This window comes from Ictidomys tridecemlineatus, chromosome 13 (genome assembly GCF_052094955.1).
Source record: "Ictidomys tridecemlineatus isolate mIctTri1 chromosome 13, mIctTri1.hap1, whole genome shotgun sequence".
Lineage (NCBI taxonomy): Eukaryota > Metazoa > Chordata > Mammalia > Rodentia > Sciuridae > Ictidomys > Ictidomys tridecemlineatus.
In genome coordinates, this window is record NC_135489.1 from 652,505 (window position 1) to 680,087 (window position 27,583).

At 59.5% G+C, this 27,583-nt stretch overlaps 1 protein-coding gene and 1 long non-coding RNA gene across 2 annotated transcripts in view; both read right to left on the minus strand.

Annotated features, from left to right (window-relative positions):
- LOC144370093 (nuclear factor of activated T-cells, cytoplasmic 1-like) overlaps positions 1-20,819 on the minus strand; it is a 24,624-nt gene extending 3,805 nt beyond the window's left edge. The window contains exons 1-6 of the mRNA XM_078030687.1: positions 20,663-20,819; positions 11,424-12,522; positions 10,762-10,919; positions 8,345-8,458; positions 7,859-7,893; positions 5,502-5,687 (exon numbers count right to left, since the gene is read on the minus strand). Of these exons, the coding sequence (XP_077886813.1) occupies positions 5,502-5,687; positions 7,859-7,893; positions 8,345-8,458; positions 10,762-10,919; positions 11,424-12,522; positions 20,663-20,741 (1,671 nt within the window). The 5' untranslated portion in view covers positions 20,742-20,819. The remainder of the gene's footprint in view (positions 1-5,501; positions 5,688-7,858; positions 7,894-8,344; positions 8,459-10,761; positions 10,920-11,423; positions 12,523-20,662) is intronic.
- A 2,911-nt stretch (positions 20,820-23,730) lies between these two features.
- LOC144369738 (uncharacterized) lies at positions 23,731-26,929 on the minus strand. Its single transcript, XR_013429445.1, has 3 exons — positions 26,754-26,929; positions 24,506-25,764; positions 23,731-24,306 (listed from the first exon to the last, which is right to left on the minus strand). It is a non-coding gene; the product is annotated as an uncharacterized LOC144369738 (long non-coding RNA).
- Between the last annotated feature and the right edge of the window lie 654 nt (positions 26,930-27,583).

Sequence of the window (27,583 nt, forward strand, 5' to 3'; positions counted from 1 at the left end):
CGCACGAGCAAGCTGTGATCTAGACAGAAAGACGACCTCTGGCTACAGAAAGCCAAGATATTCTCAGGGAAAAGAAATGGGCTACACCCACCTCCCAGGAAACTAAAACAAGAGAGAGAGGGTGACAGACACAGAGGAAGGACAGACAGACAGACACACACACACGGGGGGTAGGCAGGAGGGAGAGGGGTGCGCCAGGCTGCCCTGGGAAGGCAGGGGCTTCCTAAAGGTGAAGGTGTGAACAGCTCACCGTCAGGGGCTGACAGAATCGATACTGTACTACAGACAGTGAAGGGTGTTGGTTGGTTGGAAATTTTCAGCATGAATTTGGCAGCTCACCAAAAACAAAACAAAACAAAAACAAACAAAAAAATGCAAACCTGCACCTTGGTTCAGAGATGAGCCCCGAGACCGGAGAGAAGAGAGGTGGGCAGCCACCCGTCTGCTGCCCTCTGGGGTCTAACCGTGCCCAGCTCTGTACCACCAGAACACTGACCAGCGTGGTCAGCGCTGCTGAAGGCCTGAGCTCAGGGCGGATCGTAACCGCAAACTTCAAACTCGCCTTAGACTTAGTCTTTTAAAAAGTCTCAGGGAACACTGAGCAGGTGCCGAGGCCCACTTGGTCCATGCTGAGGGAAACACCTGAGGCCACCACCCACAGGCACATAAGGCCACTTGTCACACTGTCATCTGAGCCACTACTGCAGCTGGAGGAGATCCGTATCTCTACCAGAGAGATGCCTCTATTCACTGACAGCACATGCCACGATGCAACTGGCTTTTCTTTGGAAAGATCACCTGGTGAGCATTTTGGCATTTTGATGAAAAACAGCATCATTACGTGAAGGTGACTTACAAGTTCTCAGTGACACTCGTTATTTCCAATAATGGTCAGTGCTCTATTGTTGAACCTTGGGTTGTTCCCAGTGACATGAATATCTGCATAATTAAATCAGGAGCCCCTCTGAGCCCAAGGCTCCTGACGCAGCCCCTGCCCTGCCCGCACCACGAAGCCCCGCCCCCCTGCAAGTGGGCACCACAGGGGTCCCAGGGGGCTTGACTCTCTGCCAACACTATGCCCAGAAGGGCCCCCTGTGCTGCTGTCCACCTCTTCTTGCTACACTTAAACACTTGCAAAACTGAAAACCACATGTGGCGCATGAGTAACAGATATAAGTAAGATAAATATGTCTGATTCACAAGTAATAAAAGTCCTGGGGACACCTGGACCTACTCAAGATGCCACTTCCCACAGGCTGAAGGCTGTCCCCCCCAACAGAGGGGCTGACTGCCCAGAGGCAGTGGACACCTGAGGTAGCAGCCACTGTCACCAGGTGTGACAAGTATCTGTTCCCTTTCTCTGGCCTCCTCAGAAGGTCACTTATAGAGCACAATCTCGTGACTGATAGACTGGATGTGGGCCTCATAAACTCAGGCCATCGTTGGACACAGCAATGAGACCCATGTAGATCTAAAAGCGAACATTCTTTGCAAGCAATTTTTCCTCGATTCTGAGTTCTGAAGGCCTCGGGCTGGCAAAACAGTGTGGCTCCCAGCTTTCCTGTTCCCAGGGACAAGGAGGGCTCCGGGCTGCCGAGCCAGCCCCCGAGAACGGAGTCTCACCCTCCAGGGCACGGCTGCGGGTGCCTGCAGGCAGGAGCAGTCTGACCCCTGCCCTGCTGAGACCCCCCTCTCTGAGAAAGTCTGCCTCCAGCTGAGTCTCAGCCTCCTGTGCGGAGCCTGGGGGAGGGATGTCTAAACACAGGTTCACAGGGCAGGGGCCCTGCCCTCGGGGTCCACACCAGAGCGCCAGCGGCCTCACACCCCTTTCCCACCCACGCTGGGCGCACTGCTGGCTGCCCCTGAGCTCCTGGCACCGTGGCCAGGAAGCTCCCCACAGGCCCCCGCCAGCCCCGCCAGCATCAGCCTCCGAGAGGCAAGGGAGTCCCTGTGGGTGGGGCCCCAGCTCTCCCCCTGCCTCATGCCAAGCTCATGCCGGCACAGAAGGGCTCTCGTGCCTAGTCGGGTGGAGGAAGCCCCACCGTGTCCCTGCTCTCTGCGCGTCACTCTGGTCCTTCCCAGGAGCAAGTCAAGCAGGGGAAGCAGGGCCATAGGCACTGCTGCCCCAGAATTCAAGGTCATCTCGGCACAGACTACCTGGCCCACTCTGGCCTAGCCGCCAAGCCTCTGGGGAGGGGGTGGCGCACCCACCGGCCACACGGCACAGGGCTCCAGTTCCTGCACCAGTGCCGAGGCCCACCACCCCCTGGTTCAAAACAGGTCATTCAGACCTTTCATCAGGACAGACTGAAGCTAGAACCAGACAGGCAGTCAGGGTAGAGACGTACATCAAGTCAGGTGATCTCGGAGGCCGGGAGTGAGTCTGGGAAGTTGGGGACTGTCCCCTGAGGGACCTTATCGAGAACCTGCCCCTGCTCCAACCTGTTGCCAAGGTGACCCGTCCCAGGAATTCTCCTCCCTCCAGGGAGCTGTGAGGTGGTGACTGTGTCCCTGTCTACTCCACCTGCCCGTCCCCTGCAGCCCACCAGTTCCCACCTTTGGCCACACCAAGCCTTCCCGGGCCTGGTCACGTGAGCAGGAAGGAGAAAGACTGGGGGAGGCAGGAGAACAAGGAACCCCAGGACAGAAGACCTCACCTAAAAAGGGCAGAACACCTCGTTTCTCGGGACACCAGGACACCAGCTATGCCCCTTCTCGCTCGCTGGAGAAATCTGTGTGGCCCCTTTTTACATAAGCCCTGCTTCATATGCTGACCTCTGCGTGCTTCTCTGACGTTCAAACTTCAACATGGAGGAGCCGTGTCAACGGAACCACACAGATGGGGCGTCTGCCCCCACAGGCATGTTCATGCCGCTCTGCCCAACACAGACCCAGAACCCGAGGAGCTCCCAGGCAGCACCAATTTAAAGGAGAAGCAGGGAAGACAGGGACCAAGAGCCAACCCAGACAGAGGCCATCGGCCAAGTCCAGCAGGGAGAAGAGCAGTGGAGAGCAGAGCGCACAGCACGCAACCCAAAGACTGTGGCGACTGCGGACCAGATGGGGAGACCCCGGCTCTGCCCAGTGAAACGAAGACTCGTTGCTCTAGCAGTCGCTCTGAGAGGTCGAGGCGTGTTGGCTTCTAAGATGAGTTCCTGCCTTGGAGAGAGACTCACTGCCAAGGCTGCCGAGAGCCGCGGGATGCCTGGGAGCAGCCAGGCTGGGCAGCGACTGGCCTTTGAACGCGTTCAGAGCATCCTGGGAAGAGGCAGCCCGAGAGTCCTCAGGAAGGACTTGGAGGACAGGGCCAAGTGACCTGGTGGTGGTCCTCAGGGCAGGAGGAGGTCTGCGTTCCTTTACGACTGTGTTTCTAAAAGGCTCCACAGCCAAGGGTCTGATTTGTACAATCAAGATGACTTTACAGCCCAAGCTCTAAGCCCTGGGGCTTGCGGCCCTGTGTCTGGGGCTGAGTTCCTGGCAGCTGTCCTCCCTCTGCAGCCTGCAGGGGAGACAAGACTCCAGGGTCACCAGTGGGGAAATGGAGAAGCAGGGCCAGGCTGGCCTCCTGCCATCAGGGTGGGCTCAGGGCCGGGGGCTGGTCCACCTGCCTCCGCCTCTTGCCTCCCATCATGGCAGCTGTGCAGGCTGACCCTCACCCACTGCTGCCAGAACCCGGGGCCCAAGGATGATGACCAGGGGCTCTGTTATGTCCCTGGATTCCACCCTGCATGGGGAGTGGCAGTGAGGCCAGAGGCTGGCACAGAGACGCAGGGGGCAGTCTCTGTCCCCGGGGGGGTGTTTCCCCTGGCTCAGGAGGGTAACGAAGTCAAAGCCACAATCAGAACTTGCAGGACACAGGCAGCAGGTGTCTGTGGAGAAACTTTGTTCTAAATGACAGATTCAGGGTTTCAGGGAATTGGCTGCATTCGGTGGTCCCACCAACTGGGGCCTGCAGAACTTCCAAGAGGCAGATTCTTTTAGCACTTTGGAAAATTCCTTTTCTTCTCGCTCTATGCCCCCGCCTCTCCTGAACGCACTTGGGTGCCCCAGGGGCTCCACACTGCAGCTGTGGCCAGTCGAGGAGCCCCATCTCACCTGCTGCCCTGCACCTGGGCCCGAGGGAGAGCAGGGCAGAGGCCAGGCTGAGCCTCCAGGGCCCCAGGCCTCCTGGGCCCCTTGTGGACAGCTCCTGGGGTGGGGTGGGGGGTCTCCTCCACTCACAGCCAGAGCCCACCAACATCAGTCCACCTGCTGCCGAAGCAGCTGGAGACAGGGCGCCTCTGGCTCCCAAGCCTGGCTCTGCTCCAGGGAGGGAAGGTGGACTCAGGAAGGAGCTCATCTTAGGCCTTCACGGTTCCAAAGAATGGACACCACACTCATATGCTCAGTCCCCTCCATCTGCCAAAGGAACCAGGCTCTCAGACCAAGGAGGCCTGCCTCAGTGCCAGTCCTCGGGCTGCAGATCACCCGCACAGAAAAGGACGGATGGACAGATGGGTGAATGGGTGGACAGAGAGAGGAGCAACTCCCAGGGGAATTGAGCGCCCCCACGCCTCCTCCGTGGGTCCTGCATGCTGCACCTTGCTCAGGCCCCGTCTCCTCTCAGCAGGGAATATGTTGTTAAAACACAGGCCTCTTATGGAAAACAAAAAATAAAGCAGATGAAAACAAAGAACAAGAAACTTAGCCTCACAGGAGCAAATGCAGGAGGGGCCCAGGCAGACACGCCAGCACCTGGACCGCTGGCTGATGCAGGAACGGCTGCCCGTCAAGTTCCGAAGGCCACTCGCTTGTTCAGAGGCACAGGCCTCCAGAGGAGCCAGGTGTCTGCTAACAGCGAAGGCCAAGTTTAGAACAGCATCTCTGCTTAAGATGTGACCCTGAGCAGCAGCAGAGGCCGTGCCCCAGCCACTGTGGGAACACACTGCCACCCAGACAGAGAGCCTGGAGGCGGCTGCGGTTCCCGCTGCGGCCGACACAGAGGACTAACAGCTGGATTCAGAGCTGCCTTCCCGGCTCCGGCAAAAGAGGCTCCAGGAGCCGGCAGAGGCAGCTCCTCCAGGAGCCGGCACGGGGGCAGAGGGGTCCGTGCAGAGCCCATTGCAGGGGACAGCTCCTGCGTGGTGACATTGCCAAGAGTAGCCATCGGCCCGGCTCCTTTTCATGGTTCTGGCTGAAAATAAGATGGTGCCACTTCCTATCCGCTCTCATTCTGGCCTCTGTGTGCCACCATGCCAGCCCACGGCACCCCAGGTGTGAGCAGGACCCTACCTCCCAGGTGACGAGCTCCAAGCATATCCGGGTGCCAGGCCTCGAGCCGGGCATTGCCCACAAGACCATACCATGCCCAACCAGAGCGCTTCTGGGGGCCTCGGAGCTTCGCTTCTCCCCTGTATGTGGCTTGTTCAGGGCTGCAGTCCCCTCCCCTGCAGAGGGCACTGGCCCTGCACACGGCCCCACGGTGGGCTCCTGCACCATGGAGCGGGGCCTCCTGGGCCTACGATGCTACTGGCTGCCTGGGCCTCCTGGGCCAGGGTCATCACTACAGCCACTGCCCACCGGCGGCCCCGGGGCTCTGGAAACCGCCGCGCTTCCTGCGTGGAAATGACATAGGTCACAAAGGCATTTCCACGTGACTCAAGGTCTGCCCCAACGTCATCCTGGTGATTGGGGTGAATTGTCTTGCTCTGGAAGCAGCAGAGGAGCAGAGGTGGACGTCCACCTCTGAAACGCCTTGAACAAGCAGTGGAAAGAAGCCCGGCCACTCCTAAAGTCTCCAGGCCCGCACTGTGACACCACTGCCTCCCAGGAATGCATGTGTGATGTCCCGTCCCAGGGAGGGACAAACAGGCCCCTCCAGCAGAACTGGAACCCCACACCTGCAGAGCCAAACTGGGTCGGACCTGCAGGCCCCTGTGGAGTCTTAGATAGGGCAAAAATCAGAGACGGTGCGGGGCCAAGGGCCTTCCTCTCTCTCCCCACACGTCCCCTCCTGAGAAACAGCATGTCACAGCTCCAGGTGGGATGGGAATCCCAAAGGCAAGGCGGGGCAAGCAGCTACATCCAAACGCAGCTCCAGCCACTCTCTCAACACCAACACCACTGTGTGTCCAACCACAGCATCCAGGAGATCACCAAAAGGAAAATCCACGATGGTAGATAAGACCCCTTTTGCTCCAGACCCCAAGAAACACTAGAGATAGCTCCACTACTTTGCCTCTGAGAGTCTAGCTTTAGAGGTCACAACCTTTGGTCCATGTGTCCACCCACATTAACTGGGCTGCAGGTCCCCGATTCCCACCGACTGCCTCTCTCCTCAGCTGGAATCTGAGCAGGAACCCAGTGTCTGTGGTCACTGGCACACACAGTGTGCACATTTCCGCCCAGCTGGGGGCTCTGAGTCTGGGAAATCACAACTGGAGCCTCCATACGCCTGGGCGTGAGCCGGGCCAGCATGGCCACCAGCCCTCCTGAGCACAGCATGGCTCCTGGATCATTAGGAGTCTAGCATGACTCCAGGCATTCGTGGGTGGACTTGGGATGAATGCAAAGACACATCCTGTAATTGCCTGCCCTCTCTGGCCCTCTTCTGGAGTCCCCTTTCTCCTCTGAGACGCTGGAAGAACCAGGTTCATCAGGCACAGCCTCTTGGCTGAACCATAGCTCACCCTTCAGCCAAGAGTCAGCACTTCTCACAGCCCACACCCCCGGGAGCCCAGCAGGGAGGAGGCTGTGCCCCCGCAGGTCAGGAAGCAGGAGTGGGCTCGGTGCCTCTCCTGTGACCACAGCAACACGCCTGGTGGCTCCACATGCAGCCCCTGTGCTACACGCCTGCCCTGCCCATCGGAGGCCCTGAAAGGCCCCTTCTTCAGGGGTGCTGTCCCTGCTGGGCCCAGGAACACCAGGTTCCACAGGCTGCCAGGAAGGAAGGATGAAGCTGCATCCCAGACACTGCCCCCTCCCCCACCCTGAGCTGCAGTGTAGCCCCAACCCCAGGAGGATGGTGGCACCCTCACCGACACTGGGCAGGGACCGCAGAGGCCACACTGAGCAGGTGCAGGGTGAGCCTGACACCCAAGCCTGCAGAGCTCCCGTCCCTCCCAGCAGGACTCCTGCTGGGCATCATGGAGCAGCCCACCTGCCAAGAGAGGTGGCCCCAGCCTCCCACGGGGTCCAGCAATAGGACCATCTTCCCAGGCACTCGATCAGGACTTCTGTCAGCACTGAGCTCAGTGACTCCGAAGAGCTAAGGGGAAGCACATATGCTCCCAGCCCTGGAGGGCAACTGGGAGGCCCAGAGAGCCCTGAGACAAGAGGACAGGGTGCCGCGGCCAGGCTTCTGCAAGGAAGACCAGCTAGCAGCTGTGCAGGCTTTGAGCCGGGCATCAGGTTCCCTCCCAGGACGGGCAGGGCTCAGACACACAGGTCCTGGGGATGGCCATGGCCTGGCCTGAAAGTGGGCTGCACACCACGGGGCAGGCTCACGTCCCCAACTTCAGTGCCAGCCATCACTAAAGAGGGGATGCCCGCATCCCTTGGCCCACGGTGCAGCACCAGGTGGCCTGCTGGCAGTCCTTCCTGAGAACCTACGTGCCCTGGAGAGCCCTCCTCTGCTGCAGCCTCCCTCGGGGCCACCAGAGCCAAGGACAGCAGGTACCCTGTTTCTGCAGAAATCCCTGAGTGTCAGGGGCTTCTGTTCGGAAAACGTTATCCACCTCTAGGCTGATCTTTTTACCACTGAGAAGCCAGGGTCTTATCAGACCTGAAACTCACCCTGGGCACAGCATCAAAGCTACCAAACTCACAGAGACCTCCAACACGACAGCCCAAACCCCAGGAAGGACAAACAGGCACTCACCGAGCAGAGGTGCACCTGCGACTGGCCCTCTGAACCTGACAAACGGAGAGAAGGCTGTCACCCACCTGCCCTGCCCCTCCGAAGCCCCAGGCCTTTAACAGAGCGAGGCTCATGCCCAAGAATCCAGCTCAACAGATGGGTTGCTGGTTGCAAAGACACAAGATTAAAACACTTCTACTTTTCCAGAGTCGGCGCCTTTCCTTCTGAACTCCCCAAGCAACTCTCCTCTTCCCAGGCAAGCGGAGACGCTGGGACACCAGAGGCTGGGACATGCAGAGCAGAGCCAGACACTGCACTGTGAGGTGACAGGATGGCCTGGATGGACAGACGGTCGTGAAACTTAGTTCCTTTAGGTAAGTATAGATATTCCTGAGAGTGACCATCTGAAAATTATATTTGGAAATACCTGTCACAGGTGTTTAGACCCAGGCCCTTCCTGGCCAGGGACAAGGGCCCCTCCCAGTGCTGCGGCCCAGGAACTCCCACCTGCACTCCGCGCCTCACGAAAGCCCTCCTGGCTCCGGAAGCTCACTGATGTGCTGCCTTCGCCGGTGGAAGGCGCAGGGTGGAGGCAGCCCTGCTCCCCTGGGCCTGCCTGGTCTGGTGGTGGGGGAGAGCAGGCTGCCTCAAGCCCCACGGCTTCCTGTGATAGTTCCTCAAGTTTTAGCAACTTTCAGCTAAACTGTAAAAAGCCATGAAATTCTTGACCAATATTCTTGCTAGTTTCACAGATCCTTTCTTTGGCTGTCATAAGAATTGAAGGCTGAGGGATCTCTGGGGTGCTCTGCATGGAAGACAGGGTGCCATAGAAAGACCCCAAAAGGCAAATGTCTGCAGGACATCTAGCCCCTTGGAGAACAGGAACATGGCACTTTCCACCCTAACCCTTAAACATGGGGACAGACCAAAGAGCTGAGACCCGGCACCCCAGGAAGCGCCCGTGGGGGAGGATCTTCTCCCCGCGCCTGCAGGGGAGAGAGGACACAGTGCCCCAGGGCCACTGAGCCGCGCTCACTGCCTGGTCATGCCCAGGCGCCCAGCACTCCAGGGCTGGAGTTTGGCGGCTCCCTGTCGATGACGGAGCACATGCACATCTCATCTCCTCTGTGGCCTCCAGCTGCCCTGGAACAGCGACTGATGAGGTCTAGGGAGATGCACTGTGGGGGACCAGGAAATATATTCTGGGGTGGAACTCAACCCCTTGAGAGCCTGGTACCTTCTGCATCGTGTGTGCTTGCACCGACCCCCAGGAACGTCATGAGCATCACATCAGGTGAGCCCTGTGGCCCAGAGGACAGGTAGGAGTCACATGGCCGCAGAGCACTGCTGGTGTGCCAAGCCAGGCAAAGGCAAGGACACCCAACACTGCGCCCAGGCCAGTCTGGGACAGGCAGAGGGTGGACTTCCAGCCACTAGAAGTGCCAAGGCTCCCGAGGATGCTGCTGCTGAGGACCCATGTGGTCAGGCACTGCTGTTTCCCCGGGATAGTGAGCCAGGCAGCCAGGGACTGCACTGTGTCCCCCACACGCCTAATGAGAGTCCTGACCCCCAGCACTCAGAATGGGGCTGTATTTGGAGAGGAGCCTTTAAAGAGGTGACCAAGTTAAAAGGAGGTCACCAGGGTGGGTCTGAGTCCAACAGACTGGTGTCATAAGAAGGGGGGACATCTGGACACCAGGAGACAGTGGCATCTACAAGCCAAGGAGAGGACTCTGCTGAGGAGCTGGCCCTGTGACATCCTGACCTCTCCAGCACAGTGCTCTGGGGAGGAGGGTCCTTTCTAGAGCCACCTGGTCCCCAGCCTGGGTGCCGGCCATGGCAGCCCAGCATGCTGCCAAGCAGGTTCGCCTGAACTGACTTTCATGGCTTCTTAAGGCTGCCTGTGCCCAGGGTGGTAGTCCCATTCCTCCTCCCTTGGTCCTCAGAGCTCACTGAGACCACGGTGAGGGACGGTGCCCCTCACAGTCTGAGATGCAGACCATAACCTGCAGAGACCACTTGGGTTGAAAGAGTCTTATTTTGAGTCCAGCACAAACTGTAAGAGTGCAGCAAGCACTGATAGTTCTTGGAGTTTTAGAAACAATTTCTTTAGTTGTAGCTGGACACAATACCTTTTATCTTTACGTGGTGCTGAGGATTGAACCCAGCACCTTGCACGTGCTGGGTGAGTGCTCCATCACTGGGCCACAATCCCAGGTACAGTTCTCATGTTTTTTAAATGCTTCCACCTGGAGTTTTTAGATTCCCCATATTATGAATTAACCCTTGGTCCCAAGATACTCATTTTTATGAAAATGCTGGGTTACTAGCCATTTAAAGCTCCCAAGGCTGAAGAGAGATGCGGAGAAGGTGGCAAGGAGCTGCGGGTCAGGAGGAGCAGGAGTGCGCTCCTCTCCACAGCCCCCAGCCGGCCTGCAGCCCCTCGTGGGGAGCTGGGGGCCCATCCGGCTGCCCAGTGGTCATCGGCCCTTACACTCTTCCTTTGCCACAGAGCCTCAGGAGTCTCTGCAGCACCACCCCCTGCAGCTCTCTCTGGTCATGGCCTGTGGCTGCACTCTGGAGGAGAGGGCCCTGGAGATGAGGACTTCTGGGCCCAGTGGCCTCCCTGGGCACCTACCCACAGGGCAAGAACCACTGAAGATGGTGGGGGTGGGTCCAGGTGGTCCCCCCCCAGGCCTGCCTCAGGATCCCCTGATGGACAGGCACCAAGAAACAGACAGAAGGCAGGGCCTGGGCAGCCCTGGGCTGCAGGCAGGACCCCTGGGAGTCCCAACCCCCTGCCTGGGGACGAGGCTCCAGCCCTGACGTCAGACACCTGGCCCTCCCTGGCCTGGGCCAGGTTTTCATGCCTTAGATAAAACTGCTGGAGCCCCAGCACCCTGCCAGGGACGCGAGCAGCCCACCTGTCGGGAAGCTGTCAGTGAGAAGTAAGAGCTCGGGGCTGGCGAGGTGGGCCCCAGGGAGCCCGTACCCGTTAAAGAGAAAAAACAGCGACTCAAGACCGGAGCTTGGCACACACTCGAGCTCCCTGTTGCCGCCTGCCAGCGAGCAGAGCCGTCTCCTGGGAGGAGGCGGCTGTGTTGTTCACCAGTGCTGGCGAGGTGGCTGCTCTGGGGGATTGTGGAGCTGAGGTCCCATCTGCCCCCGACGAGGTGACGGCAATTAAGGCGGAGAGAGGAAGTGGGTGAGCAGCAGGCGGGCACACGGGAGGGGCCTGCGGAGGTGCTTCACGGGAAACGCGCTGTGCACATGAGCTCACCACCATGTGTCCCCAGAACTCGTATGTTGACGTCTCCCCGGCCCTGGACCTGTGAATCTGACCCCCAGCCCATCAGGGCCTTTGCCGACGACCGAGTCACATGAGGGCCAGGGCAGGCCCAATCCCACAGGCATCCTGTGGAAAGGGGAGCCTGACGGAAGCACCCCAGTGCACGGAGCAGGCAGGTGCAGGCCCAGGGAGGCCGCAGGGGGTCCAGAGACCAAGCTCCAGAGGCCGGGAGCGCCCAGCCGGCACCCTCCCTGCCCTGTGAGGAGGAAGAGCCCGCCCTGTCCCACTGCCACTCACCTCACATAGGTGGCAGGGGTCAGCGACTTGGGCTTGGCCCACTGGTAGGGGGGCTGTGGCACCGACAGGTACTGCTCACAGAAGGGGCCCTTCCGCAGGGGCTGGAAGGTGAACTCCTCGGGCGGCAGGTCGGACGTGGGCGGGGTGACCCCCAGCTCCTCCCCGGTGGGCTCCGCCTTGAGTACCACGGAGGGTGCATGCTCCAGGGTGGTCTTGCGGGACTTGACGGGGACCCCCTCGCCCAGATCCAGGCTGTCAGTGGTCAGGGCGTTGATGGCCGCCACGATGGCCGAGCTGGTGTACTGGGTGGAGTTGCCCAGCCAGGTGTCCTCAGTCACGCTGACGCGGGGGGAGCCGTGCGGGGACGGCGTGGGCGAGTGGTGCGGGGAGCAGGAGGGCTGCCGGCCGTTGAGGCTGTACTTGCGCTTGTTGCAGGGGGACGTGGGCCGGGAATTGCGGGCCCCCAGCCAGCTTTCCTCAGTGATGCTGGTGCGGGGAGAAGTGGACGGGGAGTGCCGGGGGGAGCCCAGCAGGTGGCAGGCCCCCAGGCCTCGGGGAAAGCCTTCCTCGGGGTCTGTGGTCTTCGGGGACACGCAGGGCGACTGCCACGGGGACGTCTGGGGGGACGCATACGGGTACGAGTAGTTGGACTCGTAGGACGAGGCCTCCGAGTTGCAGCTCCTGGAGGAGAGGCTGCTGGCCGGGCTCAGGCAGGAGGGGTCCCTGTAGGCCTCCAGGCTGGGCAGGGTCAGGGTGGCAGTGGACGGCGACCGCTTGCAGCTGGGCAGCACGTCCTCCACCTCCACATCATGGAAGAACTGGCCGCTGCCGTGCTGCAGGCCCAGGTACGAGGTGATCTCGATCCGGGGGCTCTCCAGAGCTGGGGCCCCGTTGGGCCGGGCGTGGCCAGAAGACAGGAAGTACCCCGCGGGCCCACTGTCCACGGCCCCTCCATACCCCGAGGGGTGCCCAGCTGTGGGAACGGCTGAGATGCCAGGAGTGGCTGTCTGGAGGTCCTGGCATGGGGCTGCCAGGGAGGTGTGTGCTGCGGGGAGTGGCAGGGCGGAGCCGGAGCTGGAGGGTGCGAAACCGTAGTGCTCTGGAGGAAAGAGACGAGAAGAGTGAGTGGCCGGTCAGCAGGAGCCTGGCCCCACCCGCTCTGCAGCCCAGCTTCCCAGTCCCTGGAGGCCCGGCCGGGTGGGTGGTACCTTGACCCCCAGGAGGTGGGCCTCTGAAGCTGTGGCGGAGGCTGTGTGAACCAGGCCTCCCACCCGACTCAGTCCAAGCCTATGGGGCAGCAGGGCCCTGTGAGCCGACTCTAGTGTCCTTGGCTCTTCCCACAAGACCCGCATCCCCAGCCATTCTACCCGAGTCCAAGCCCAGCCCCACTCCTGGGCACCCTCTCGGGCTCAGTTCTCTCCTCCACACACACCACAGCCCAGCACTGTGTGTCCTTGACCACTTTTCTCTCCCGTCCCGTCCTTGACCGGTAGGAAAGAAGTTTTGTGGTGGCAGAACTTTTACCTGCCCTGGTCTCTGGTGTTGGCTGTCTTCAGAGCCTAGTGTACCTGACACACAAAGAGAAGGTGTTCGCCTCGCTTCATGGTGAATGGATGGGCGGAGGTGGGTGGTGACTCCGTGTGTGGATGGAATACGACGGAGGGAAGGGAACTGTGCAGGTGCATGAAGGGTGAAGGCTGCTGGGTGGATGGTTGGGGATGGATGGACAGACAGATGATGGGCACGTGGACAGACGGGTGGGTGAGTGCATAAGTGGGTGAATGGGGTGCATGGATAATGGATAGATAGTGGACGGGAGGGTGGGTCGGTGGGTAGATGGTGGGTCCAAGGATGGGCAGGTATGATGGATGGCAGGGGATGGATGGATGATGTAGAGGGGTAGGTGGAAAGAGGTATGTATTTTAGATTCAGGGACCTAGACATTCAAACAGATATGAATAGGATGATTACTGTGAAGGTATGTAATCACCAGCTCAAGGACTAGATGAAAACATGGATTCTGAAGTCCCTCTCATAGATGGCTGAGGCTAGCTTGTGTCCTAAGAATCCATTTTTTAAAACAAAACAAACAGACGATTCTGATACACAGTTAGATTTAAGAATCATTGTGTATGATTACATGTCAAAATATTTTCTAGAAATCAGTTTGTCCTCATTAGCAGTTTTAACAGGAAAGCTTTCCTTCTGGGTTTCTGACTGGCGAGCCCTCCCACAGCACTTGGGTCTGGAGATGAGCATCGCAAGTCTGTAAGGAACAGAAGCAGGACAGGGCAACTCTCGCCGTGCCTCCTGACTCAAACGCCCGTAGAGGAAGTACTGTATTCAAGGTGGCTGCCCTCTGGTGTCCCTGTTCAGGAACAAGCAGGGATGAGCCCCAGGAACCAGGGGGCTCCGAGCACCAATCCAAACCAATTCTTATCTTCTAACACAACGGGCCTAGCACTCAGCACGGGTGGAGTTCTGTTCCTATTCCTGCTTACTTCCCCAAACAGCCACCCACCACCCTGTCTCTAAGCCCATCTTTTATAACCCTCACCATCAGTTCTTTCCTGCGGACAGAACCACCGCTCCCTCTCCCCAAGGTGGCTTTCTTCCCAAGGTGACTTCTGGCAACTCCAGAGCCAGGACACGGGAAGGCAGCAGAGCAGCCCGGAGGCGGCCGGAGCTCTGCAGGCGGCCCCGAGCCCTGCAGCCAGTCCTTGCCATGTGCCAGCCCACTTCCCAATCGTAACGCCAACCCCTCAAGACAGGAAGCCAGAGTCGACTGTGAAAAATTAGATTTCAGCCTCCTAAACAATCACCCGGAAAGCCACTTCCTGGAGAAGAGAGTAGAACGCTGAGGAAGAAGTGGCATCAACCAGCCGGTGGCATCTGGGGGTCCGACAGGGCCAAGCACTGTGCAGGCCTGGGCTTAGGGCAGTAGACGGGCTGACCCCCCCGTGGACGGCACGGACTGTGCCGCCAGGCAAGGACGCTGGCCCAAAGGAACCAAGCTGCGGCAGGCCCAGACAGGCTCAGGTGGGAGGCTGAGGCCGGGAGGAGCAGTCCACTTGGGCAGTGGGTGGCCCGGCTCTGTCAAAGGTCCTGCCAATGGCACCCACAGCTCTGCAGCAAGAGCAGCACCCCAGGCACACACCACTGGGCTCCCTGCCCTCTCTCTCCACTGTTTTACCACACGATGTCTAAAGAGACAAGTCAAGGGGGGAGAAGTGTGGTTCTTTATGGTCACCAACATGTCACTCTGCTGTCGAACACAGGTGACAGACACAGAGGCAAGGTGCTCCTCAGAGCCTTCCTGACTCTGGTCCCACATCCCAAACTGAACTTGCACTTGGGCAGCACACTCAGCACAGAGCCCTGGCAGGCACAGGGGAGTGTCTCCAGGTAAGAGCCTGCGCACCGTCTCCTTGACCAAAGGTGGACGGAGGTTCAGGCTGTGTGCAGCCTTGGCCACCGCAGCACTGGCTTGAATCACCAGGCAGAGAGCTGATAATGGAAGGGCGTATGTGTTTGTGAGGTAAGACGTTAGGAGGTTCCAGCAAGTCATGTCACCATGGTGGGCCTGTCCCAGGCAAGCTCTGAGGTAAGGCGGCACCGGCCCTGGGGCCTGCCCTTGGCACGGAGCTTCTACGCGCAGGCCTCCCACTGACACAGCTTCCTCTGAAACACACCTCTCTGGGGGTTCTCCTACTCACTTGTCACTGGGCCGTACCCTGCAGGCCCTTTGGGCATCTCCCAGGGTCTCCACACACAAACTAATGCCCGCCCACACCTGGGAGCCTGCCCAGGACTCCTGAGGAAGAGCCCCAAGGAAGAGCCAGGAGCCTCCACCCGTGGTCTGCTCCTCAGCACCCAGGGCCCTGGCCACCACCTGGAGCCCATCAACTCCACAGCAGGCTAAGAGGCGCCCGTCTGGCAGTGAGTGGGATGCAGGTGCGGAGGAAGCTTGCTCCCCAGAAGTCCCCGCACCACATCTGCCTCTAGACACATAGCCTCAGGCAGCACCCGCTGGGCGTGTGAAACCATGCCCCACCAGGAGGAAGAGGCTGGTGGCCCGCGGTGGCAGAGGAGAGGGGCCTAGGAGCTGACACCAGAACCCAGGGACCCTGTCCGCTCAAGGCCCTCTGCTCTGAGGACGAGGACACTAACATTCAAGGAAGGATGGGTCTTCATCTCCCACAGATCCAACTCCAGAGGACCAGGCACTGGGAGGCAGAGCCTGGTGGGAACGCTGAGTGGCTTTGCAGAGGCCCCTGCCCAGGCCCACAGGCCCCCGAAGCAGGTGGCTTTGCAGGCTGCCAGGCCCTAAGGAGGCCAGGTGTGGCCCATCAGAGCACACCTCCCAGGACAAGACACTGCTTCAGCGACAGCAACCCTGGGTTGAGCTGTACCTGACAAGGAAGGCCATCTGCAATGAGCAGAGCCAGCCCTGGGCTCCCCCCCGCCCCGACTCTCCCCTCCAGCACCCTCCACCCACAGGACCGCTTGGGCTGCACAGGGTCCAGGAGATGGCAAGAGGATCTCCAAAAGGTTCCAGAGGAGGTGGCAGGGCAGGGCAGGCAGGGGACATGGCCCTGGGCCTGCTCTGGCCCTCCTGGGCTGCAGCAGGAGGGGTTTCTGAGAGAAGGGCCGGGCGGTGAGGGGACACGAGGCAGGGCCTGGCTGTGCAGCACAGCCACAGACCCAGGACATCCGAAGGGAGTCTTCATTCAGACCAAAGTGCTCCAATGACACCTGGTTTAATGGGGGAAGTAAAAACATTCAGGCTTTATGAAAAAACCAGAAAGATTCACCTTGTGTGAGTTTTCCTTAAAGAAGCCACAGTGAAGCTCAAGTGCCCGGCTCCTGCTGGTCTGCCGTCAATCAAGCAGCCCTCAGGTGCTGGCCCTGCATGGACCAGGGAGGCCCCTCAAGCGGAGGGCTGCCCTGCCAAGCCCACCTGCAGCTGCAGAGCTGACTGTCCCCCGTGACTTCCCACCTGTCCTGTCCAGAGCAGAATTCGTTCACATGCAAGGTCAGTCTGCAGGGGATGAGAGAAGGCCAGCAGCTTCCTTCAGAATTCTGAACAATCTCACCAACTTCTGTCAAGCCAGACAGGACTGAAGAACTTGGCTGCTCCACCCAGGAAGGCACCAGCAGCCAGAGGGGCTCTCTGACCCGCAGCGCAGGTGACTGCAGACCGCTCCTCTAACTCACGCGGCCACTCCTCCCAGCCGCCCTCCTGGCACACCATGCCACACTGGGTGCTGATGCCACAAAACTGTGCAGGCTGGGAGCAGGGAGTGCAGGACACTGTGCACTGGGCTCCTGAGCTGACCAGCTTCCCTGGTCTTGCCCACCTCAGCAAGCCAGCCTGTCTGAAGGCATGTGCCTCCTTCTGTGGCCTCAGTTCTTTCAGCACCTGCCTCTGAGCAGCCCCAGATGTGAGTGTGTGGTGTGCTTCCTCTCAGGACACCACAGCCGAGCCGCAGCCCACTCGGCAGTCCACTGTGACCTCCAGGCACGCCCTGAGTCAGCAGGGAAGTGCAGTCAGGAGCCCTCACTCTGCACAGGCCAGGATGAGCGGTACACCCACGGTGCAGCGCCAGGCAGGTGCTTTCTGACAAGAAACACCCTCTCAGGCCCTGGGCAGGTCCCCTGCGCTCACACCAGCTCGCTCCATCACAGAGGACTTAGTTTCATGGTAAGGAACATCCCCTTTAGCCTTTGCTGGGGTTGGACTGCAGGACACAAGGCTAGAAATAGAACTGGGAAAAGCCTGCCAGCCAGGCCCTGTCCTCCAAACGCTGGCAGACACAGCTCTCTGCACACACGCAGTGGGGCTGGGGTCCAGGCGAAGAGGGGGCAGCACACATGGGCATCAAACAGAAGAGGCGACCCCCAATCCCTGGCAGCCTTGCAGGTGAAGCGTTACTCAGCACACCATGGCCCTACCTGAGGGGATGGTCTGAGGACAGGTCAGGCTGGTGGTGTGACAGACAGCAACAGGTTCTGAGGTCCTGTGGTGCTGGAGAGACTCACAGGGCAGCAGTGGGGCCCGCTGCAACAGCAGGACAGCTCAGCACAGCCCACTAAGGGCCTGGTCCTGCCCGGGCCCACCCCAGCACACACCCCTCCAGCACCACTGCGTGTTGCCCAGTTGTACAAAGAATGAAAGAGCCTCCACACTGTGCCTTACTAGCTATGGTCTTCCCGGGAACCTGGTGTAGGACTAAAATGTCCTGCTCACACAGACAAGCCCGAGAAGGCAGCCCGGCCTCGGAAGGAGAGATTGGAATGCTTTCCCGAAATGTCCACCCTCGGCAAGTCCAGGCGAGGGCAAGGCTTTCTTCCAGGTCGCCTGCCACAGTGGCTGGCCCTTTGCAGTCTTCCTGGGGGAATGAAAACCATCCCATTGTTGAAACTGGACTTGAGAACAGAAGCCTCTTCCAGATCCTGATTCTGCACTGTCCCCTTCCCACACAGGATCCTCTGAAGGCCACCAGCGGAGCTTGAGGCAGGAGGCAGAGCTGCCCATGTAGAGGTCCCGGCTCCTGCCAGGCCCGGGCTGTGGCCAGTTTCCTCCCAAGTCACCAGGGCGACGGTGCTGGCAGTGTTTAGGCAGGCCAAAATAACTTAGAAAACAGGGGCCCTGGGGCGGGAAGCTCAGGCTGCCTCCCAGCTGACGGGCACAGCCTATTTCCTGAGCCCCAGAGGGGAGCCCAGGCCCTGCCTTCTGGGGGGGGGGGGGACCTGCGTCCTAGCAGGCTGGGTGCAGAAAGGAAGATGCAGGTGCTGGGAATGAACATCACTCCGGTCCTGCCCAGGACAGGATTTTAAAGACCCTCTTTTCATTCTCCCGTGAACATCTGACACTTGCACTGCTGAGCACGCTGGAAATGCAGAACCACAAAACCAGGTCCTTCCCTCCAAAGAGTCTCCATGAGGCCCAAGACTGTGGGTGTAGAGGTGTGAGGGGAAAGGAGGGGAAGGGCAGCGGCCCCACAGTCCACCACAGGCAGTCCACCTACCCTCACTCCTGGAGCACTTGTCCAGGAGTGTGCTCAGGGCTGCCCACTTTTTTTTTGACAAAGTGAATTTTTGGACTCAGTATAACCTGCAAAACTCAGTGCTACTTTGTCTGGCAATTGATCATAGGATTGTTGGTTCTTTGTTTATATCCAGGCTCAGAAACAACGTAGAGCACTTTCTCCCACTTGGTCTGTGGAGGACTATGACTGTAACGGGATGACTTGTCATAACTTGCGGGAAATAACGCACACTGTCTATGTGTAGAATGGTTTACAGCAACTTATCTCTGACACTGTGTAAAGGGGAAGGTGCTCTTCCGGTCGCTGGCCTCCCTGCCCAGAGCTCTCTCTAGGGCCTGAACCCCCCACCCCATTATGTGCAGGGCCACCACAGAAGTGGCCTATGGCACTGAGACCTGCTTCAGATCTGCCTGGGCTGGGCCTGGGTCTGGAGGTCTGCAGGATCCTGACAGGCACCTCCTTCAAGGCCGCAGCTGCGTGTGCTCCTCCCCAGCAGCCTTGGGCCACAGCTTCCTTCATCCTGTGGGTGAGGCCCTGGCTCCTGGTCCCTGCTCCTCTGGCTGGCCACCCCACCCAGAAGACACAGGCCTGGGAGGCCACGGAAGATAGCCAGGGCCCCAGCAGCGTCTCCTCCGGACCAACTCTGACACAGGAAGAAGAGCTCTCGAGTGGGGTCCAACTTCTGTGCAGCCAGTCTTAAGTGCACATGGAAGGAACACTGAGGTGGAGAGCACCTTTGATGGGACCACCAATTCAAGAACGAGAGCTGCAGGAGGAAGGAAGGGTGGGGATGCTCACTGCCTCCCGCAGCCAAATCTCAGTCTGGAAAGCTCAAAGGGGCTGGCCCACGTCTCCACCTCCTGCCCCCACCCTCCTCCCCAAAGCCGTCTCTCTCCCCCATCCACACCTGTCCTGGTTCCGACTGACCCCAGAGCCTGGAACCTTCAGCCACAGACACAGATGAAAGGAACCTCGGAGGGAAGATAGTGGGGAGGGTCAGGGAAGCGCAGCAGTTGGCAGCCTGGTAGGACATTGACTTCCAAAGATGAACAAGAAGCAAAATAAGCCCATCCCCCAAATCCAAAGGCTGAATGTTTTCTCTCAGATCCGAATGCAGATTCACTATCAGGCTCACAATAAGGCAAGGCTGCTAAGGGAGGAAGAGGTACTCTGGACTAGGCAGAGGGGAGTGAAGGGGGGAGAGGCAGCCTGGGGTAGAAGGACAGTAGAATGAATCCAACGTTATTATTCTATGTGCAAATATGAATGCATGACCAGCGTGTTTCCACCTCTCCAACAACCAGAAGAGAAGTTATACTCCATTCATGTGTGATGCGTCAAAAAGCATTCTACTGTCATGTATAATTAAGAACAAATAAAAAATTTTAAAAAGATAAACAAGATATTCAGATTTTTAAAAGCAGGTGGTGAATGCTCTGGAAAATCCTCCCCAAGGGTCCTATTTGTTCCATCACATTTCTGCCACTGGGCTGGGACAGGGACAGGATAAAGGGGAGACCCACCCAGTTGTTGAATCGGGAAAAGAAGACAGGTGGAGCGCCATCCAAGTGCTGGGCGTGGGCCCTGGGCCCCTGCTCTCCTAGTCTGCCCTGGGCCGGCTGTCATTATTCGCACTCTTGATATTATTCAAGAATGTCAGCGTGGGGGAGGGGCCACAGGTCTTTTGTTAACTGGAACCTTTATTTTTGACAGCGAACAGAAAATGAAAGGGAGCCAAGCTCTCTGTTAGGGCAGCGCTGGTGAGAGGGGGACCAAAGCCTGGAGCCTTCCTGGCGGGAGCGCAGCGGGGGGCTCCCGGCCCAGGCCCCGCAGAGCAGCTCTCCGAGGACGGCTTCCTACTGCCCTCTGGCAGCGCCGCTGACCATCTGTCCCGGGACGACCAGGTCCAAGTCCCTCGCCGCGGACATTCGCCTCCCCGGGGAAGGGCCGCTGGGAAGGGCCTCGGCGAACTCTCGGGCGCCCGCCGCCGTCCACGCCCGCGAGGGCCCGGGGCTCAGGTCGCCACCTGCGCGCGGGCGGCAGGCCCACAGGTGGCCTCCCGCGGCCAGCGCGTCTCCGGCCGTGCGCGCCGCTCCGGCCGGGCGCAGGCAGCGCGGGGAGGGCGGCCCGGGTCCCCAGGGCCGGGCGAGGACGGCGTCTCCCACCCGGCCCCCGCCGCCCACCCACCTGTGGCGGCCTCGCCGCCCTGGTCGAACTCGAAGAGGAACTCGAAGTCGAACTCTGGGTCCGGCTCCAGCCGCGTCATGTCGGGGTCGCGCTGCGCCCGAGAGCCGGGCGCTGGCGGTGCGTCCTCGGCGTGACGCGCCCCCGCCCTCCCGCCGGCCTGTCCCCTCCCTCGTCCCCTCCCCGCCCGGTCCCGCCCCGGTCCCCCCGGGTGTTTCCGGGTTTACATAAACAAGCGGCTCGCGGCCGCCGGCTTCCGAGTTTTAGATAAACTCCGCGCGCGAGTCCCGGCGCGGCCCCGCAGGCCCGGAGTCCCTGACCGGAGCTGCGACGGGGACCGCCCTCCTGCAGCCGTCCCTCTGCTCGGCGTGGAACGCAGTGTCCAGCGGGAGGAGGCAGGTCTGTCCTCCACCAGGACAAAGACCTCGTCGGCTGGACGGGTCCAAAAGTTTAAAAAGAAACCGACTTTCAAACCGCGAGCATCGCGGGGCCCAAGGATTCCCTCGGGGTGGCTGCCCAAGTCTGCCCGCCCTGGGGTGGGCCCTGGGCCTTCAGCCCCGCGGGGAAGGCTCGCCTCCAGGAGCACTTCCCCAACCTGCCGCCCGCTCTGCACTTCAAGCAGGAAATTCCGGGAAAAGCATTTTCCAGGCCCCGTTGCTAAAGAAAGTGCCGGGAGGACCGGAGGCATTTGGTGGGATCCCGATGCGTGCCCTGGTGGGTACCTCCCGCAGCACAGGTGCGTGCGCCGGCCGTTTCCCGGGCGCACTCGGCTCAGTCCTGCCTGGTTCAGAGCACCCGCCCCTTCCCGCACACGGCCTCCTCGTCCCGGGCTCCTTCTGCACTGCACACTCAGGAGTCCCCAGGACATCGCCCTCTAAGCTGAGCTGGTGTTCACCGGGCGGGGCCCGCGTAGCTCGGGGACACTCGGTCAGTAGGAAAGGCTGGGCTGGGAGCCGGTCCGTCCTCTTCCTGTCTCTTCCAGCTTTCTGTTCTAACTTTCCCCACCTCTTGGCACCACCTAAAACCCACATCTGGAATACCAGCAAAATGGTGGCCAGGCTGGAGTGGGAGGCTGAGCATCACCAGATGGGAGGGAGCCAGGAAGGAAAGGGAGGGAGGTGGCACCACCCTGCCACTGCCAGTCCCCAGAGTCCGCCTCCTGCCCTGGGGCCCTGGGGACGGCTTTTTCCAGAGGCGGTCTACCTGGGCCTCACGTGTGCGGCTGCCTCTCTCCCAGGACACTTTCCCAATGGCTGGTTTTCTCTGTGATAAACTATGGTTCGGCTTGGCCTGATTTAGTTTCTAATAATAGTTCTCACTTTGAGATGCATGTTGGAGGGTTGTTTTGTTTTAGTTTGCTTTTCTGCTGACCTTTGAGTAAATGGAAGTTCTGTTTTCTGTAGAGAAGCATCAACATTTCATTTTCTCTTTCCATTTTTATTTATTTATTTATTTTACTTCAACTACCTTTTCACCACTACCAAAAGTTACACACAAATATCAGGCCTACTCATGTTTAGACTAAAGGGTTTTGCTAAACTGTTGCTGAGAACAAGCTCACACACATGTGCCCCAGATCCCAGGCCCTGTTGGGAAGTCACAGGGTTCTTCCCAGAGACTAGACTGGTTCCCTCCTCATTCAAGTCCCCAACTCGGGCCATCAGACTGGGCAGCTGGGTATTAAACAGCCCCTGCTGTGGAGCCCTGGTTCTGCATCCCCATTCCCCAGTTCAGCAGACACTCAGGTCTCCACTGAAGTGTTTAGCTTGGAGCCTCCTCCACAGGCTGCAGGGATGCAGACCTCCATGCTGGGTGTGATAAGGCAGGGTGCAAGCTCTGCGGCATTTCTAATGTGGACTAGGAAACAATGCCATGAAGCTGAGTGGCGGAGAACAGGGAAAGCTTTGTTTGGCTCTGGAGAGCTGTGGAGGGAGCATCCTGACTGGGTGGCTACCTACAGGCCTACATTTCTTGGCATTCTTCAGGGGAGAATAGCATAGGGCCTTCAAAAACACCAGTGCCTAATGAGCTTCCACCAGATGCTCATTAAACTGGGGACATCCTGGTAATCACCCAGGCCCTGAAGAGGGCAGCTGATGCCTTGGTCACACCCACTCAGGAAGGGCAGGAGCCAGTTTCCCTGCAGGCCTCAGCCTCGGCAGGCAGACACTGTCCCGTGGCCAGCCACCTTCCCTTCCATATTTGGCTAGTCCCTGCACAAGATTGGGTCCCACTTTCTGGATACCCCAATTTTGTAGTCCCTATACACGTCCCATAACTGTGTAATCAATGGCATCACTGCCCCTAGTCCACTGCCTTTTAGCAGAGCATTTTCAAACTTATTTTCCTAAGTAAATTGTGAAAAATAACCACTATCCCCCACAAAAATGTTTTCCTCTTGTAAGTGGAAAAAACCCTTTTTACTATGGAATGAAACACTGACTCTTCAAAGAAATCTAAACTTAGAAAGACCTTTTTTTTTAAAGCAGTGACAAATATGTGCAGAAGTAAGTGTCCAGGGGCTCAAAATTCAAACCCCACACTTCATAGCAAGAGCTCATTGTGTAAGCACTAAAACACTGCCTGATAGTTCAACATTCAAGCTAGAAATGAAATTTTAAGAAACATAAGCAGTGTCTTATCCAATTTCACAAGATGCTTCCTACATGGGACATCAGGGCACTGGAAATAATGATCCTCTTGTGTTGGATGTAAGTTCTTGAGCTCATCTTTGGTTAAGAAAAGCCAGGTCTCCCAAGCTGGAAGTCCCTGGGAGCTGCAGTTGCAGTGTGAGGACCTGAGACATTTATGAGAACCATGCAGGAAACTAGCATTTCCTTCAAGTGCTCGACAGGAGGACGTCTGCCCTTAGAAAACGTGAGAACGCACGAGTCGCCAGCTTTCTTCCAATGATTTTAAGGAACATACTTCAGAGCTGATAAGAAATTTGGAGAGGCGTCTCCCAGTTTCCATGTTATGGGGACATCCTAATCCCTCCTAGCAGCCAATCATCCCTCTCCAGGATGTTTTTTAAAACACCTGCGGGAGCCCACGGGGGGGGGGGGGGGGGGGGTTGTTATTGTGATGGTTCTTTCAAGGGGACTAGGGGCTTGAAGGTAAACCAGGGGGCCCCACAGGAGAGTCTGGAGCCCTATCGTCTGCACTGGCCATCTACAGGTCAGGTCCGGCACTGAGGCACCTTTACCAGGGAAGCAGCAGCTTGAACCCTGTCGGCCCCTTTTCAACCTTTCCCAAAGCTCTTTCTAGTCGAAATCATCTTGTCTGAACGATGCAGAACGGCTTGAGTTGGAGCTGGACATTTGACCACAACCCTGACCACACCTCGGCCACCTGGGGCCAGTTGACCCAGCAGGGCGTTCAGGAAGAGGTGCCCATGAGCCTGGGCGGAAAAGGCGCAGAACCCCAAACCTCACGTTGTGGGGCTCCTCTTCACCTCCAAAGGCGGCCGGGCCATCCCTCATCGCCACAGAAACCTCACTCGTCACAGTGTCCTTTGTGGTTCTGACAGCCCTACCTCGCCTGGTCCCCAGATCGCTCGCATCTGAACTGTTTCCCCAGCCAGGATCGTGGCGAGCTGCCCCACCACCGCCAAGTTCGCATTCTCCGCGCTGGAGAAGAGGAGACACCTATTGGCAAGAAAGCGCGCTGGAAATCAGGGCTGCGCCGGGAAACACCAGGGGGACACCCTTCCCAATCTGTGCGGCTGCGGCCGCCCGCGCCTTCCCGGGGCGCCCAGATCCCGCTTGAGTGCAGGGTCCCGAGTGGATCCACCGTGAGGTTCGGCGGCTAGTGGTGGCAGGGGGCTCAGAGAGGGCGCGGGCTTACCTTCCTCCGCCGCCTTCATGGTACTGACGGCGGGCAACACGGGCCCCAAAGTTTCTCCGCTCCCGCAGAATGCGGCCGGAGGGCCGAGTGGAAACTTGGAAGGGACAGGGAAGCTGGTACTTGGCATCCACGCGGCGGCGGCGGCGGCGGCGGCGGGCGGCGGGAGGAGGAGCGGGAGCCGGCGGCGAGCACCGGGGCCGGGCTCTGGGAGTCGGACTTCTCCCCTGCGGACACGCGCTGGGCCCGCTCAGCGCCGCGCCCCGCGGAGAACTGTCATGGGGGTGTGCGCGCGTGGCAGACCCGGGTTGGAGGTGTGCACCTCGCGCCGGAGCTCGAGCCGGGTCGCTGGGATCCCGCGCGGCGACTCCGCCGCTGAGTCCGGAGCCTCCAAGTCTCGCTCTGACGCAGGGCCGCGCTCTGCCTCCTGCCTTTTTAAAGCTGGAAAACACCTCCCCCGCCTCCCCGCCGGCCCAGCCGCTCCCGCGCCCCCTCCCTGCCGTGACATCACGCCCCTGCCCGCCCGAGCCGGCGCGGGGCCCGGGGGACTAGTCTCCGAGCGCCGCCCTCCCTGCCGCTGCGCCGGGCCGGAGGGGCGCCTGGGGGTGGGCAGAAGTGCCCGGAGGCCGGCGGGGGCGCACTGGGAGCTAGGAGCTCACCAGCGGGCAACAGGGACGCAGGAGCTAGCAGGGGTGCCCGAAGGCCAGCAGAACAGCAGGGAGTGGGTCGGGGAACCCGGGGGAAAGCCGAGGCGCCCAAGACGTGGGGATTGGGGCAAAAAGGGCGGGCAGGGGCGCTCTAGTAGGAAATTGGTTCAAGGCGCGCATGAGGGACAGGGGGCTGGTGGAGACGAAATGGGAGAGAAGGGGCGCACGAAGGGGAGACGGATGAACAGGCAAGACCTGGGTCCACGCGGTACCCCGGGAGAAAAACACTCTGCTTAATGAGGGGCTGGGGGCGTAGGAGGCGGGGGAGGGGTGCAGAGAAAGCCCTGCATGCTGAAGTCATTATGTAAAATCGCAGGCTTCCCCTGCTGTGGAAATTTGGAAAAGCGCTTCCACTGGCAGGCCCGAGAAAGGAAATTCCCATCCCGTTAAATTACTAACAGATTGTTGGCCGTCCCGGGAAGTCCAGATACCGTCCTCCTTATTCTGTAAATATCTGAGCGACCCAGATTGCCTGTTGCATGAGCTGAGGAAGGGGACGTCTAGGAGAGCGCCAACCTGCACAGACCCTTCTCTGGACCCTGTTCCGCGCTGCCCCTGTGGGGGGAGGGTTAAAGACGTTTTGTAGGCGCAACTGTGGGATCTCGGATCCGCGGTGGAGCGGGGAGGGCTGGTGCGGGGGGGGGGGGTCTGAGGATCCGTCCCGTGTCACTGTGAACTTTTCTCTTTCAAATCTCCCCGCACCCCCTAGGGCGCCCCTCAACTGCCAAAACCGGACCATATTTTCTTGTTGGCTTTGGATGGAAAGGATTGGAATGCTGGGGTGGGGGTTTGGAGAAGGGTAATAGAAATCGTGAATCTATTCACACTTTATGTAGTTTAAAAGAAGCCCCAAAGCAAAAAAGCGTGTTCTCGGTGGGTGCCAAGAAGATGCGGGACTCCTGGGCATATTACTGTGCCGAGGGTAGCCCGAAGGACCCCAGGACTCCGGGAAATGGGGGCGGGGAGGAGGACTTGGGTCAACCTTTGATCTAGCCAGTGAGTGGCGCTGGCCAAGAGGATTCGACTTAAACTTTCGGAAGGTGCAAGAACTCCACCCCTACCGTCTTCGGGATCCTTCCAGCGGCTTCCACCCACAAGAACTAAAGTCCCTTTTTCCCCTCCAAAGAGAGAGGTGCCCAGAGGGATCGGAGGAATAGGGACAGCCTTGCCACTGCCACTGCCCCTCAAGTGTGGCTACCTGCGAGCCCGCTTCCAGGGGGAAACCGGGGCTGGCACTCGCCCGGGTGTCCTGGATACCCAGAGCAGAGGGGCCTGCGGGGGTGGGGGTGGGGCAAGAGGACACTGAGCGGGAGCGAGGACACTGGGGACCCCGCGAGCAGGTCGCTGGTAGGTGACCAGCCGGGAAGAAGCAGGGGAGGGAGACCACGCGAAGATCTCTGTGTTGGGGAGTAACCGCGCGAGGATGGCGAAGCCTGGGGTGCTTCAAGACAGAAAGGCCGCCGCTAGAGGGGGCCAGGGCTGCGCTGCCCGCGGCCCTGTCGTTAAAAGAAAAAACCCTTCAATAAATCCCGGTGTCCCCAGACCTGGAAGCCAGAATTTTCCCCGGGGAGTTCCCGTTCTGGCCCTCGTCTTCCCCACAGCGCCTCGCGGGGACAAAAGCACGGTCGTCTGTGGCGCGGCGGGAGGGCAGCGTCCGGGCGCGTCCTTGAAAGCGTCCGCGAGGCCGGGGAGGCCTGGCAAGTCGTGACTGCGCCCACCGCACCCCGCACCCCGCACCCCGCACCCCGCACCGCCACCCGGCGGCGGCGCTCGGCCGGGGGCCGTGCCCTCCCTCCGCTCGCCCTCCGCCCTCCCTCTCCTTCTCCTCTTCCTCCTCCCTCCCTCCCCCCGTCTTCCTCTTCCTTCCCTCTTCCTCCTCCTCTTCCTCTCGCCTCCCCTGCACCTCCCCCAGTGGAGGCTCTCGCCGTCTAGCGCAGCTCTTTCCTGTCTCTCAATGCCCTCCTTATCCCCGCGGGTGACGGAATCCCGGGCCTGTTTCCCTCTGTTTAATGCCGTTGCCGGGACCACGGTGGCGGCGCGCCAGGGCGCTGGAGTTCCGAGGGGCGGCGCGCGGAGCGCGGCCAGCTCGCTGCTGTGCGCTGGCCCTGCGGCCACCACCGACACCGGCCTGGGTCCTGCGCTCCCGGCGCGGCCCTTCCGCCTCCTTTCCTCTTCCTCCGGCCTCCTCTCGGGGGTTTGTTTATAGCTGCTACTAGGAGAGACGTTACACGGATTTTATTTTAAGAATTGGTGATGACTAACAAAGTTAAAAGAAGCTTAGGACAGAAAACAAGACTATTTTTAGGTTACTGTTGTTTCTGTGGATTATTGGGGAGAATCACCCCTAGAAACTCACCAGTTTGGAAACCTTTCG